General features: G+C 39.9%; 1 protein-coding gene across 1 annotated transcript in view; it reads right to left on the reverse strand.

Moving 5' to 3' along the window:
* LOC119720459 (fibrillin-1-like) overlaps positions 1 to 15,206 on the reverse strand; it is a 44,740-nt gene that overhangs the window by 28,894 nt on the left and 640 nt on the right. The window contains 21 exon segments of the mRNA XM_038190130.1: positions 26 to 157; positions 400 to 534; positions 707 to 826; positions 1,223 to 1,339; positions 1,832 to 1,951; positions 2,652 to 2,780; positions 3,158 to 3,406; positions 3,672 to 3,797; positions 4,600 to 4,731; positions 5,325 to 5,471; positions 6,297 to 6,477; positions 7,022 to 7,203; positions 7,959 to 8,111; positions 8,500 to 8,757; positions 9,165 to 9,281; positions 9,576 to 9,740; positions 10,108 to 10,192; positions 10,778 to 10,998; positions 11,345 to 11,455; positions 13,302 to 13,481; positions 14,146 to 14,584. Of these exon segments, the coding sequence (XP_038046058.1) occupies positions 26 to 157; positions 400 to 534; positions 707 to 826; positions 1,223 to 1,339; positions 1,832 to 1,951; positions 2,652 to 2,780; positions 3,158 to 3,406; positions 3,672 to 3,797; positions 4,600 to 4,731; positions 5,325 to 5,471; positions 6,297 to 6,477; positions 7,022 to 7,203; positions 7,959 to 8,111; positions 8,500 to 8,757; positions 9,165 to 9,281; positions 9,576 to 9,740; positions 10,108 to 10,192; positions 10,778 to 10,998; positions 11,345 to 11,455; positions 13,302 to 13,481; positions 14,146 to 14,584 (3,499 nt within the window).

Below are 15,206 nucleotides of genomic sequence, written 5' to 3' on the forward strand. Positions count from 1 at the left end.
ACGCCCATGAGGAAAGGGTCCTAACCTGAGCAGGATCCGTTGAAACTCTCGCTGCTGAAGCCAGGCTTGCAGTCACAAGTGAAGTAGGGTTCATCGTTGACGCACATCTGGCTCATAGCATCGCAGTTATGAGTACCGGCTTGGCATTCATTCACATCTAAATATCATGAAATAATGACATGATGGTTTGTCAGAGCTTAGATTTCAAGTAAAAATCAAGTAGACTGCAGTGCTTGCTAACCAATACAAATTCTACCTGACATGAAGTACTTTTATTTGAACAGTGCCCCCCCCCCCACCAAAAAAATGTCGGTTGATTCATAGTACTTTTGGTAAGCAATATTTCTGCTCAGCAGCCACACGAAATTGATTTCTAGTGTCATTGTCAGATTGACATACCTGAACAGGTCCGTTGGTCACTATTGAGAGTGTAACCGGGATAACAACGACACTCGTAACTGCCTTCCAGGTTATCACACATCGAGTTGGCACCACACATGTCAGGGTCACTCTGGCTTGTGCACTCATCAATATCTGAAATGCAGTAAAAAAAAGATGAACTGAGAGGAGTGTTCTCTTAAAGCCACTGAACTGTTTGGCATAGAAATATCTAAATTCCTAAAAGAAATTAGAATTGAAACTCATTTTGTGATGAAAGATCAAAACATGAAAACAAGTTAAGGAGGACACTGTTAAACTATGTTACCTTCGCAGACAGTGATATCACCATTGATTGCGTATCCTGGGTAGCAGAGGCACATGTCTGTATTGCTGGCTCTGTAACAGTCACCCTGGGTGCAATTTGTATCCGAACACACCATTTCAGCTGTGGGCGAAAACCATACCATGAAGGAGTTATTGTGATGGCAACAAGCTTACATTGTATTACATTGTATTTACTCACTGATGAATCTATAAAACCGGACAGTGCTGGGACAGTTTGAGGTTGTTAATGGACTAATGGGTTACGATATTTTGTATTAAAGAGACAATTATGAGAAGAAGTAATTACAATGTTTTGAAAGATAATGAGTGGTTTTTTATGTTTGCTTACAAATTCAACTTTCTTCATTTTCTTAATATTAATTTACAGAAATCAGCAAAAGAGATTTTCCCACTGGGCAAACTGGTTATTTTCTTCTGTATCTTGATGAATTTCTTGGTGCATATTTAGGATGCCAAACTAGCTTATTCAAGGAAAGTTGCCAACTGAATATTTCACCCTGACAAACTCGGTCTCGAAGGGTGAATCCAGTGCTACAATTGCAAGCAAATGATCCCTCGGTGTTGGAGCACTCTTGCTGGCAGTCGTCAAGTCCAAGAGTGCATTCGTTAATGTCTGTGCAAAAGGAAGTAAAAAACTTATTTATACCAAATAGCACAAATTAATAAGTGGAGTAACACGCTGATAACTGTGAAAAGAGGCAATTGTTCTGTCATTGCAAATCCCCTGTACTGTTAATGGACTTAGCAATCGACCTGCAATTTACCGAACAAGAGATTTGTGTTTAAAAATGAACTTCACAACAAAAGAAAGGTATGGTTGCAGCTTCGGTTTGAATGACAACACGGGCTTTTGAGAGTAATGTTGATATTACAATAGTTTTATTGCAACATCCAGTCGAAAACATGAGACAAAAACAAACGAAGAGTCTTTCCTCAATGCTTGAAAGTTAGAGAATGCATTGGCTGAGTATGATGGCATTAACATCTGGGTCAAAACAGTCACACTTAGACATGGGCTCTTAGAAAGCAATTTTCAATTGTTGTTTTGCCTTTGACGAAGATTTTGTTGCAATGTCAGGGTGCTAAAGATTATTTGACATCTCACCTTCGCAGGTCTGTCCGTCCCCTGTGTATCCAGTAACACAGTTACACTGATAGCTGCCCACAGTGTTGGTGCAATTAGCGTTCGCCGAGCAATCATTGTTTCCCTGACACTCATCGATATCTACAATGATCAAAGTTGTATGACAGGAAAAAAAAAATGTTTGGAAAAAAAAATACTTTCATTTCAATTGGTGTCAATGTCACCTTCTGGACTTGATTCTACGTGTTTGCAGACAAGGGATTTGGCAGCGCATTAAGGAATGTAGCGAATGGGGCGGAGTGTCACTAAAGAGTATATCATCCCGCACCTAGGCAAATGATCCATCATGGGCGTTGCTGCAATGAAGAGTGCCACCTATTGTCCGATAAGGTCCAAGGGATTTAAACATCACCGCCTTTAAGTCAGATCATGCAGTTCCCCTCCAACATCCCTTTATTTTTGCTTTTCGACGTCCTGTTATTTGCTGGGAAAAAAAACAAACTTTTCTGGCTACCTTGCAACACGGAGGGTCGGTCATCAAATTTGTTTTCACACCCCCAATCAAATCAGTCGAACTATGCCCCTAATTATGAGCACATCTTCTGATCTTGTCAACTACCTTTAGTCTACAAATTTAAAAACTAGTCCTTTGACACAAAAGCACTGGCAACAGAACAATACAAATAAATCGCCTTTCCATTTTAAACAATTCTGTCAGTATCTACGAAGATTTTGGTAAAAAGAAAACAGAGGATACCTCCAACTTTCAGGCCCAGTAACATCGTGGACCTGCAAGGGACACTAACACATTTATATAGCACACTGGTTATGTTTGATTTACCTGTACAGTTTGTCCGACCGTCCCCAGTATATCCATCCTTACAGCTGCAGTCAAAGCTACCCACTGTGTTGCTGCAATCACCAGTAACGGCCAAACAATCGTCCTGACCAGTGGTACACTCATTCAAATCTACGAATCAACGGTAATGACAGAAACATTTTAGGCTGTGCAAACATTTGGTATTTTGCAGCCCTGGCTTCGCCTTTGTCCTATGATGGGCAACAGTGAATATTATTTTATAGTCATGGACAACAGTGTCTGTGTTGGACAGGGCCTACGTTGGTTAGGATGATGGTGTTCGAAGTCGACAATTCAGATTGACTGCCCTGGTATACTATGTTCGACGTATAAATGATACACTGAACAGAACATCTAATGTTTTCAACTGCATCACCTTAAGAAAAAAAAAACACTCCACATATAGCCCTGGCTGGCTACTTTCACTACAGCAATCAAAACGTAACACTGCAATCTGTACACTGCAAACTTGCGAAAACACTACTTACCCGCACACATCATTCCGTTGCCAACATAACCAGTGTTGCACTGGCATGTAAAGCTACCTTGAGTGTCCGTACATTCAGCGTTCTCATGACAGACTGGTAACGATGCGGCACATTCGTCTACATTGGTGCAGTTGGTGCCATCGCCAGTCCAGCCATCCCCACACGCACACGTGTATGACCCCACGGTGTTTGTGCAATCGGCTTCAGCATGACAGTTATCATCCAGGTTCCTTGTGCATTCATTCAGATCTATCGATACACGTAAAGTAGAAAGTCATGTTTCGAGCAACACTTTCAGCTGAATGCGACTGGGTGACGTCACAACACTTTTTCACGCAGCCTTTTTATTTCACAAAATGTGGAAGCAGTTTAACACCAACAGATTTCGCCATGAAAGTTTGTTTATTCCAAATGAACGTCACATTTACATTTGCATTTGCAATGAAATGGACCACATTGTTTGCGTCTAATTAAGGCAATTAATTCCAAAGTCAATTAGTACATAAGGCCTTACCTTGACATGTCTTGCCATCACCTTCATATCCCGCAATGCACACACACAGGTACGAGCCGATGGTGTTTTCACACTTAGCTTTCTCGTCGCAAGTGTAGCTACTATTGTCCATGCATTCCATGAGGTCTGAGGGATGTATGACAAAAACAAATGTGACTGTAACTTTAGCTAATCTAACGCTGACTTCACAATTATAGGAATAAGACTTAAAGCAGGAGCATTCTATACACTGTTTTTTTAGCATCATTTGCTTGTATTGACTAAATTTCCACAAATGACTTTTTCGAGCCTTGGCTGACTTAAATCAACTTAGAAAACTGACAAAAACACGATTTTGGTGCCATTACTGTGGGTTTCCTTTCACGTTTAACGCTATTCCTTTGTATACTATTTACTATCTAGGCCTCAAACCTTCAAACATCTGAAAATACAAGTTCTCACACGTTCTCACAAGTTCTCGAAAGTTCTCAGAAATCGTCACAAGTAGTGGACAACAACCCAAATCGTAAAACAAACAGTGAAACAAACAGTACTTCTTTTTCCAGTGTTCCTTCCCTGCGTAATTTAGTTGAATACGCTGTAAGGTAACTTATGAATGTTTTGCAGTTGTCTTGACTGTAACCTTAACACTGCCGTATGTTCAGCATCATCATTTGTACGTTAAAAGGCAAAAACATAAACGCCGTTTTGTCCAAAATTTTATACCAAGCACTGACATCGAAAAATAAATTGCTCAGCTGAATTCTGTTCATGATGGAACATTTAAAGAAAAGTAAAAGAAAAAAAAAACAATCAAACTTTTTGAAACTCTAATGAAGAAAATTAAAAACACCTGTTTTTATACTGTTTGTGCTTTATCATATTCTTAAATTTTGCTTTATGTACAACAAATGTTGGCAACATCTCTACCGTTTTCCAACACACATACCTGTACACGACGTTCCATCCATGAAGTCGTCTCTGAAGCCTGGTTTACAGTCACACTCGTAGCTGCCCTTGGTGTTGTTGCACACGGCGTTGACGCTGCAGTTGTGCAGGTCCATTTCACATTCGTCGATATCTACATCATCCAAATCAAACACAACCGTTCTAAATTACTGGTTTCACAATGTGCAAATCTGGCACACAAAAACACTGACATGCCTCAAATCCTCAGATACCACTAGGGTAAAATCAACTTTCTACAGGTCCCCTCCACTTCACTGTCGTTATGTGTTTAGTACTTTTGTTTCTATATTTGTCAATCTGTATTTTTTTTCTCTACCTGTAAATAAAGTGGAAATAACTGAGGAAGATATTAAAAAATGAATTTAAAAGGCTGAAGACAAAGAAAAGAGCTAAATTGTGGCGATTTCATCTCCGTTGAGAAAAAAACAATTCAGATAAGTAGGGTTATGGGGGGGGGGAGGGTTGGCAGAAATTGTGGAGACTATCGTAAATTACCCCAAATATCAGTGTCTGAGTCTCACAATTTAAAATTTTAAGATAATCTTAACTGCACCTTATACGGATATTTAATGAAAAAACTTATGTATTGCGTCCCCTCATTTTCGCAACACTGTTACGGCGTAACCAACTTTCTGTCCAAAGTTTTATCTTTGTATTTTGCAGGCTTATCTTTGTTTTCGTGCATGCAAAGAACACAATGCATACCAATGCATCGCCTGTTGTCAATGTACAAGGAGTAGCCAGATTCACAGCTGCAGTTGTAGTCCATGAGGAGGTTGTTGCAGATCTGATCGCAGCCGCGTCCACCACTGCTGGCTGGCTCGTCTTGGTACAGCTCACACTCGTCAATATCTGCAGGAAATTAGCAGTGAATCTTCAGGGTAACACAGTACGTCAATATCATTAACAATTAACGTGAGGTCCATATAAGTCTTTCATACAGCAAACTTCATTAAGTCATGAATACAGAATCACTGTGTAGTTGATTGATATAATCTATCACGACAGGGAATTGTGGGGAGGGGAGTTGAGGTGGTTAACCATAATTATTTCCTTTGGAGGAGGATGGTTGAGGTGGCTAAACACTCCCCTCCAAGTTCATTTCCTTGCCATTAGTTTCCAAATGTGTTAACGATGAGACCTCCTCATTTGACTCCATTTACAAAAATCTTGATTCAGAGAATGTACACATACTTGATTGACGGAGAACGCATAATTATGTGCTCAGTCATGTATTTTAGTACTGTTGAAAAACAAATTTTGACAGACCATACATCGTTGGTGCAAAATGGTCTCTACTCCTTTGCCAATGAACTTCATGTAGGATCATTTAAATCAATTTTCCATTCGCCTCTCAGTACATATACAACATCGTTCGACATTGTCTCTATTACCTGATGAATCCATAAGCCCACATCTGTACTAGGTAAGTCTTGGGCAGCACAGAGAGTAATACACCATGTCACATTTTGTTTACACTTGATGTTGTGGTCACGTGAAGCATCATGTGATGCAAACTGTTCTGGCCTGCATTGCAAGTACATCTCTTGCAGTCTGGGTCGCCCGTCGGTATGTCACAGGTGACGTGGTCTACAATCAAGTTAGTCTGAGCCAGTTATACGTAAATGAGCTAGTGGTTTAAAATTAAATGCTCAAACCAAGAAAGTCTTGGCCTACCTTGACAGAACCTGCCGTCACCCTCAAGTCCTTCAGGGCAGGGGCCACAGGTGTTGTTCAACGACGGTGGCGCTTCGTCAAAACAAGCCACGCCCATGAAACAGGGGCCGTCCTCACAGGCGTCGTAATCCACTTCACAGAACTCACCACTCCAGCCAGGATCACACTCGCATAGCACCACCTACATAGGAAACGATTGACAATGTAAACGTACATACTACACAATACAATGTGCATAACAAGCGTAACAACTTGATCTCTTTGATTGTATTGCTATTTGCTACCGACATTCACAAAGCCTATTTCAGGAAGGGTCTATCGGATTAGGAAATCCTCCGTCTTTGAGAAGGACACCTTTCTTTGAAAAAAAAAGAGTCAAACCTTCCATAATCTGCATTTTCGACCTAGAATGAATCAATAGCTTATAAGAATCATTGTTAAACTAGCAAACATCCAACGCAGCTTCTACACAGACCCATAATAAATTAATCGAGGAAGTAAGCAAAGCCTTGCCTGTTTAATCTGAGACCAGACGTTTGACAGCAACTTTGGGAGAAAAGGACATTATTTTTACAAATTAAGAAAGTCAGTCAGTCGGTCAGTACGTCTGTCAGTCGCCAGCACGTCTGTCAGTCGGTCAGTCAGTTGTTCATTAGTAGGACATTAGGTCGGTCACAGGAAAATAGGCTAGCCTTTGGGTCCCTCAGAAAACAATAAGCACTCACCCCAAAACGGTCTTCAACAACATCCGTGCCCATCACAAATTCATCCCACAGGCACGTGCCACCGTTCATGCAGTCACAGAGCTGTACGGTTGGTTCATGTGTTGCATTAGCCTTGCCATCTGTTGCAAGGAAACCAACCATGACCTTCGACTTGTCCGCTGGCGTCCAAGTGAAGAGACCACCTGTAAGATTAGTGGGCATGTATGCTTACTTCTGAAACTTGAACATCCAAAATTTGCTGTACTCATACTTTAATATGTGTTGTCTGAAGTATTCGCTTCCCAACAGGGTGGATTGAGTGGGCTATAGCAATATCGGGCAGATCAATACTAAAAGCCACTTTTTCAGAGGGTCACAGAAGCCCCAAATAGAAGAGAGTTGTGAGGGTTGTATATTACAATAAAATATACAAAATGAATATTTGGTTAGAGAGAAGACACAAATAGTTGAAAAGCATGGATATAACGTCTTAATTCCAATGGTTACAACTGAGGTAGGCTATAGCAGTGGTAGATCCAGGACTTTCATGACTGGTCCACTAGCTTTGGTTTTAAAGTCACGATACTTTTCAAGAGTGGATTGATAGGTGAGGTGTTGACGTCAACACATACAACGATCAAAGGTCTGTGGCCTTTCAAGATTCGCAACAATGAGTGGTGATATTATTCTTGGAACTTTGTGTAATTCAAGTTGGGATCATTTAACACCGGTTAGGTAGGGAGTGTTGGGGTTGGGGGGGGGGAGCTTGTTAGCCACCTGAATCGTTTTCTCCTGGCAAGAGCTATAGGTCGTGGGTTTAAGTCACACACAATTTAGCTGAGGTTTTTTTTTTATCATAGATTAATTTGACTGCAAAGCGTACACCGCTCTTATGAATATATTGCTGACGGAAAGCATAGCCAAATCGAACTACTTCGTAAAGGTTAATTGTAATTACCGTCTTCGGTGATGGATGCACCTTCAACTGGCTCCACCAATGAAAATATAACATCGTCTCCATCAGGATCCATGGCTTCCAGTTGTTCTGTGAATAGCACACCAACCATCACCCTAAAGGTATCCGAAGCCGTTATGTTTGGTGGATAGTTGGCTGCAAATTGTACAAAAAATAAGTACATTTTATTGCACCGCAGTAGAGTGCCACATAAATCCAATAATACCGGACATTTGACCTAAGCAATCACCGCAAAACCTTTGGCAGAACATTGGTTTTACAAATGACCACTAAACAAAATAAACAGTTTGTTTGTATGGAACCCTTTCTGCCATTTTTTTGTGTGATGTTCAACTGTAAATGAAATGATCATTTGCATGCACGATTGTCATGATATTGTGAGCACGTGTACGTGCGCTGTGTGAACGCCGATGATGCATGAGCATCATATCAGCGTATGGTGTCAACGATATCAAAAAGACTCTGCCCAACCCTTCCTTCGTAACAAATAAAGGGCTACTTATGAACCACAGGCTTTACTTACTTGCTGCACTTTCGCTTGCAGAATTCATTTCATTCAGCATCACTGTAGACTGTCCGATGCTTTCATCGTCTGTCGCCAGTGTGTCAAACAAACACATCTTGTTGTCTCCGCACAGCTCTTGAGCCTTTGCCAATTTTTCCGGAGTTGCAGCTGCGACAAGGTCTTCATAGAAACTTGGCACGAAGGAGTGTTCGTTTGATAATGCAAAAGTCTCGTCACCCACATAGTAGAAGAGAGAATTCGCTTCAGTGATACGCCCTGCATGCAGCCAATAGAAAAATATACATTTTTTAAAGAAAACTGAGGAAACTCTTGTGGCAAACAATATCTAATGCAGCGTCTGACAATATCCAACAGCTCCATAAAGAGTTTTGGATTATATAGATTCACGTTAATGTATGAGCACATACTGCCATCAAGTCAATGTGACCTTGGTTCCGTCATGTAGAATGCATTTTTGACTTGTACCTGATCGTGTGGGTATTCAGTGGAAAGTCTGTGTTAATTCTCTCCAAGCCCTTCCTGATCTACCTACGTTCTCGACTGAAGAAGGAAGTGTCAAAGATTTTATGGGGTATCCCGGATGAATGCTAAATGATCACAAAATCTAGATAACTCGGCAAAATAATTTCACAACAGTCACCAAGAGTTGGTGATTGACTTACAGGTTTCACCAAATGCATAGAAGTCACTTTCAATCATCTCTCCGTTTTCACCGGTGGCTGCTTGTATAGTACCGTCACGTCTTGTTGCATCGTTGCTTTGGTCGCCATCCCAAACACCTGTACACCAGACATTTAATCAATCATTCATGCGACGCAGACCGAGAACTACGGTCTAATTACGCAAGTATTTGAGAAGTGCAAAACTTTCCAAATTCTTGAAATCTTGCTTATTGGTTGAGTAAGTGACTTGAAGTTGGACTAGATGACTTCCATTGACTTGTGCACTTGTGAGAACATGTGAGGCCTTGACCTAATTTGTGTACATCGGACTGAAGTCGTATGTTGAAATGTTGTCCGCTGAGGCAATTAATTCTGTTTATATTATTAATGAGTAATTTGAGTTGTACTCACCCAGAAGTCCTTTGGTGTTTCCCATATATGTTTGCCCAAACTGGACAGTTATGTCTCCAATGCTGTTGTTTACTCCCACTGTAAACTGAATATCGCCAGGGAACATGGTGACCACTTTGTTAGTTGATGCATCCCTTTTGACAGTCACATTGCCAATTAGCAATCCTAAAGAGGATAGAAGACAATATAACTCACAACTACTTATCAAAAAGTCAGTGAGAAATTCTTGGTCTTTAATTATTTTCGCCATCAGTTCTAGGTTCAATGCATTAAGGCTTTTAAACCTAAGAAACCGCAACAGGCAATTGGTTGCTTGCTGCATTCTTAATACACAACTGAAAGGTATGACAGATAGGCCTATATGATGAAATATAACAGGCCCAACTGGGGACTCATATCAGGTAGTGTTCAATGAAAAATCACTGATTTAATTATGGGCTGGTCAGCCCAGATGTTGTAATTATAACTCTACTACTCATTTAGGGGGCGGGGCTACCAGGTAACATTTAAACTCCACCTACTGCGCATGTACCTGCTGTTGTAGGCGTGACAACGTCTCCATTGACAGTTGTTATCAGGTCATCGGCGTTCTGCCTTTTGTTTAATTTCACTTCAACCTGGTAAAAATAATAAAAATAACCACCTATTATCAAAATATGACAGAAACCTAGGCCATTATTTCCTTACAACTTAAAATATTTCGAAAGTGAGCGATCCAGAGCAAGACACGTGCGGAAAATGTGACATTTCTGATGTTTGCGTTGTGTAATACAAACCAACTACAGAGGATGTTTGAAGGAAAAGAAAAAGTAAATTTCAAAGATGACAACGTTTCTCTTCAATTAAATCTGTGAGTTTTAATATTCAAGAATTCCTCAAAAGTTCCAGATTTAAAGAAATACATAATAACCCGTAAAGACAATGACGCAAGGGATGCGATTCTTTCCAAATCTACAAAACACATTTTAAAATGATATCTCATTTTTTGGCAGGTGAATAGAGAACCCATAGCGTGTAAATTCATAAGTATTACCAAGTTCATAGCAACGTGCCAAAAAAGTTTGTCATATTAACTACGTGCTAGTTACATCTGGCAAATACTCAAACTGAATAATCGGGTGCAATTCAAAATCTACTAGTAGAAAAACATATTGAATTTTTGAAAAAAAAAAATTCTTGTTGAAAAGTAAAGTGTTACAAACCCTTCCTTCTCCAGGATACTCTGCAGCAAACCCAGAGTAGAAAGTTGCATCCGTGAGTTGACCACTTTCTACATTGGTAGCTCGCTGTGTCCGGCCTTGTAGTTCAAAGATTGTCCCTCCGTTGTCATCTTCAACGAGAGCCACTGTATATTCCCCCAGACCATTGAAGGTGTACTCAACTCCGTCCAGGGTTTTGATGTGGGGGTCTCCCCAGAACCAGACTTTGGGAATTTCCAGGAGAAAAAAGAGTGACAACATTTATTTTACTCAGTGCCTGGATTTTCGTTTGTTTTTCACTAGTTGTTGGTTTGAAATCAGAAAAAAAAATTCAAAGGTTTTTCATTTCAATGACTCTATAAGCCTTACACCAAGTAAATGAAAATTGGACCAACATGTCAGTAAAAATCCTTTGTCTCAATGAGTTGAGCATTTGCAACTGTAGAAAGCATTGATATAGATATATGACTGGACAGCCGAGATCTGACAAGCAAATAATTTTCTTTATCAACCATCGTCTGTGTAATAAAAGAAAATACTTATTCAGATTTCTCGATAATGCAAACTTACACCAAAATGGTGGTCGGTATCTCCGACAACCCATGGGCGGTCTGGAGGCGTAGTACAAGCCGCAGAGTGTAGAAGCCTGACAGCAGTAATACCGAGGCAATACTTCCAGATCTGTGTACAAACACAAAGTTTGTTTAGCACACAAAGTTTGTTTACGGAGCGTACCCCATTTCACCAATTAATGTATTCTCATTTTGTAGTCGATCAGATTCAATCGATTTTCAGTGTATGGGACAGCCTGAGAGCAGTTCTATGGTCAGCCGTAAAAAAATGGTTTCATTTAGGAAACATGCATAACTTCTGATAGCATGGAGCTATTTCAGATATTCTTTTTTTTTCATATTAGTGAAAGCATATGCTCGTTTGATACATATGCTATTGGTATTCAAATAAATTTGTTGTTTTAAGGGGAAACATCATTAATCTATGTCACTTTCTTTTTGCCTCACCCTGTTTATTGTGTTCATTGGGCATTTTCAGTTAAAAAAAATGGTTTTCCAATTAAGAAGAAGAACAAAAAAGAAGTTGAAAAGTTGAAATTTTGAACAACTATAGGCAAGATATGAACGGGGTGAGTGAAAAAAGAAAATCCATCGGGTGCCCCCTATTGTTTTAAGTTCTAAATAAAGCGCTTTCCAGATCTAGATTATGTTAGATCTAGATCTAAGTGTACCAGCTATCCAAATTCTGAACACAAACACCCCACACCATTTTCAACCTTGTCTACGGATCACAATAAAGCTGAGTGATATTTCAGCGAAACTAAATCTATTCACATATCAAAATCCACACTAGAACACTCTCATAAGTATGATAACTGGCACTTACACATGTATCATAACACATATATTAAAAAAAGTCTTTGCCCTGCCTTCTACCTTTGCTACCCCGAAGACTTATGTGAGTATTCTGATATCATTTTCAGGATACGACTGGGTTCATTTTTGCTGATAGTTTACGAACATAAAATGTGATCCGTTGACAAAGTTAAAAAAACGGTGTATGTGTACAACATATCATAACTAAAAAAAGTACATTTGAATGATTCTTAAAAAAAATAAAAATAAAAACAAACACTTATTTGTATCGCTTCATATTCCAAATCTTGAAAGCGCTACCTGCACAACTTAAACAAAATTAATAGGGTTAACCATTTGGGTTTCCCCTTTTTGACTCACCCTGTACAATAATGTGGAGAACAGTTTCATTATTAAGGTTGACTGCCCACATGATGAACTTGTTAGCCAAATATGTGGGGGAAATAGATTTTGTCAACCGGTCAGGAACCCTTTTCAGGGTCTCAAGTACTCCTACAGTAAAACTCCACAGATAACAGGAATCCATCACTATTAACCCATCCAGTCTGTGACAGATCCTTGGCTGGCAGGAGTCCCTTGAAAATGGAACTTTTGATTTTTGTCTTTGACAAGATTCATATTTTGAAATAAGAGGAGATGGTTGATGCCTCGTGCCAGCAAACCCCGCGTAGCAATATCCAGCAAAAATTATTGATTCATCTCCAAGATATTGCCTCCTAAATCCCCAAGAATCAATGTCTCAGAAACTTTGGAGGACCATGTCTCAGAAACTTTTGGGCGACAACCCTTAAATGTTTCATCTGTTCGTGATACATATTAATAAGGTAGGCCTACTACCAGAAAATGATTGAGCCAAAATCTGAGTCGGTGGCCGTGGAAGATGCCCGGACTTTAGTTGAGTTGAATAGGGAATGACCCATCAGATCCGTGAAATCGACGTAAGACATGACGACATTTCACTTTGTTTACTGATTGCTTTTCCATGGGAGCTAAAGGTGGGTCTTGACCCAATAAAGCTGCCATCGTACTTGTAAACAAAGCAGCATGTGATTATGTCGCAGGTCTATGGCCTCCAGCTGGTCTAAACGTAACGTTGCAGAGGTGTTGCGGACATAGGTTTTTGCCTATTAAGTACTTACCATACCACCGGTTGAACCGATCAGGTGTATAAAACAAGGGACTGACTGGATAATGTTCAAAGACGGAAGCAACTATTGCATTCCTGACGCCCCGGAGAAGACTCCATGTCCATGTGCTGTAGCAGCATAGCGGGCCCGGAGTATTAGGAAACGTAAACGTCCTGACATAGCAAACAGCAGCTGCACGAACATTACATTCAATTTAAAAACAAAATGTAGAATTAGTTATTTCTTTAGTGTAGAAGGGTTTATACGTAAAACAATAGAGGATAAAATATTCAATTTTCTTTGCAAACAAATGGAGATGTAGGACCTTAAGGTTGAGTAAACCAATGGAAAAAAACTATGGTGATGGTTCTTAAAAGAACCAGAGGTATCAACTCGACGTTCCCGTCAGTTTGCTCTGACCGCCTTCAGCTTTCTTTCATAATTATCTATACCATGCAAAGCCTCGAATCTTACTTGAGTATACCATTTTGATTTTCAGAAATTGAACTGCAGAATCAATTTTGAGATTGTAAGAAATACATTTGTGTGTATCGTGTCTGCTTTTCGTCAAGTTTGAGATTCCCAATATCTCGGCACCCAGTTTTTGGAAGAAGTAAACTCACAGAAAAGAATGCCTTGGCTATCTTTGTCGTGAAAGTTTTTGACTCATTCAATAGTTTTAGAAGTGTACGGCATGTGTTTATTGTTCTTTGCTTTATAAAAGAACCGCACAGTCAAAGTCAAGATAACATGAAGAGTCAACCACTGTCTTTTCATTAACTGTTCACTGTTCATTCGAATATGATGGTGGGGGGGGGGGGGGGAGTGGATACGCTATACTCACCGACTGATGTGCTGCTTCCTGAGTTTGGGAGGAAATAACTGTAACCAATGTATGTCCACCTTGGGTCCGCACTTGCCTGGAACCAACTGCATGGACAAGTGTGAGCAGTCGCAAACCAGTAGGAAAGGATAAAATTATCAACAACCTGCCTGCTGGACCAGTTCCTACAGAACAAGCGGGGATTGACGAAATTGTCCGGTAGGCTGTCCAGTCGCTGGACCCAGCGCCCGTATATCCCGGTATTTCCAACCATATTTCCCGGGCGGAAACGCAAGTCACTCGGTATGTCCAGGTAGAATTTGTTGCCATATTGTCCGCAGGTGAAGCCCTGGATGACGTTGTCGTTTGCCAAGAGCTTTTCGTTCCAGTTCATGCCGCAGCGCTCGTAGTTGAAAATAACATAGCCATGAATGTAATCTGTCACAAGCACAGCTTGGAAAGAGTTGGTACTCTGAACAGAAAAAAAAGAAGAACATAAAGAGAATACGTTGTTGATCGCAAATGTTTCACATATCAGTTCAGTACAAGTAACCTTAACTTACCACACACACACACACACACACAAAAATCAATAAGTTTGTTTAATGTCCAAATCCGGTTGGAATATAAATAATTTTGTATAATATGTAGTTTTGTACTTGATGTCGATTTGACTCAACAGTGTAGAACCAAATGCATGGTCATGCATAGTTTGTTAGATAAACTATCGTATTATTCTATTCCCATTCTGTTAAACTATGCTTGTTTTGCGTTACATGTTTAGCTTTTAAAATTCACAATTATCTGCTTCCGATTAAGAAGAGACACATTAAACGTCTCACTAGGACCCATGTGTTTAGGTGTTATTTGTGTTCAAACAGTTTGCCAATTGTATGTGTATGTAAATAATGATGTAGGGTTTCTGGACACTTTCTATAAGCCCTCTTTATTTATGCAACATGCCTTGTACCCTTGCATAAATCAACATTTGTATACAACAGTCATTGTGGCGTTGTGTGGCCAAATATGCAGAACATAACAAATCAGTGCAAGGAGAAAGCTCTTAGCTACGAGCGTATCATGACATTTTGTAT

The sequence above is a fragment of the Patiria miniata genome, unplaced genomic scaffold (genome assembly GCF_015706575.1).
Source record: "Patiria miniata isolate m_02_andy unplaced genomic scaffold, ASM1570657v1 HiC_scaffold_9, whole genome shotgun sequence".
Taxonomy (NCBI): Eukaryota; Metazoa; Echinodermata; class Asteroidea; order Valvatida; family Asterinidae; genus Patiria; species Patiria miniata.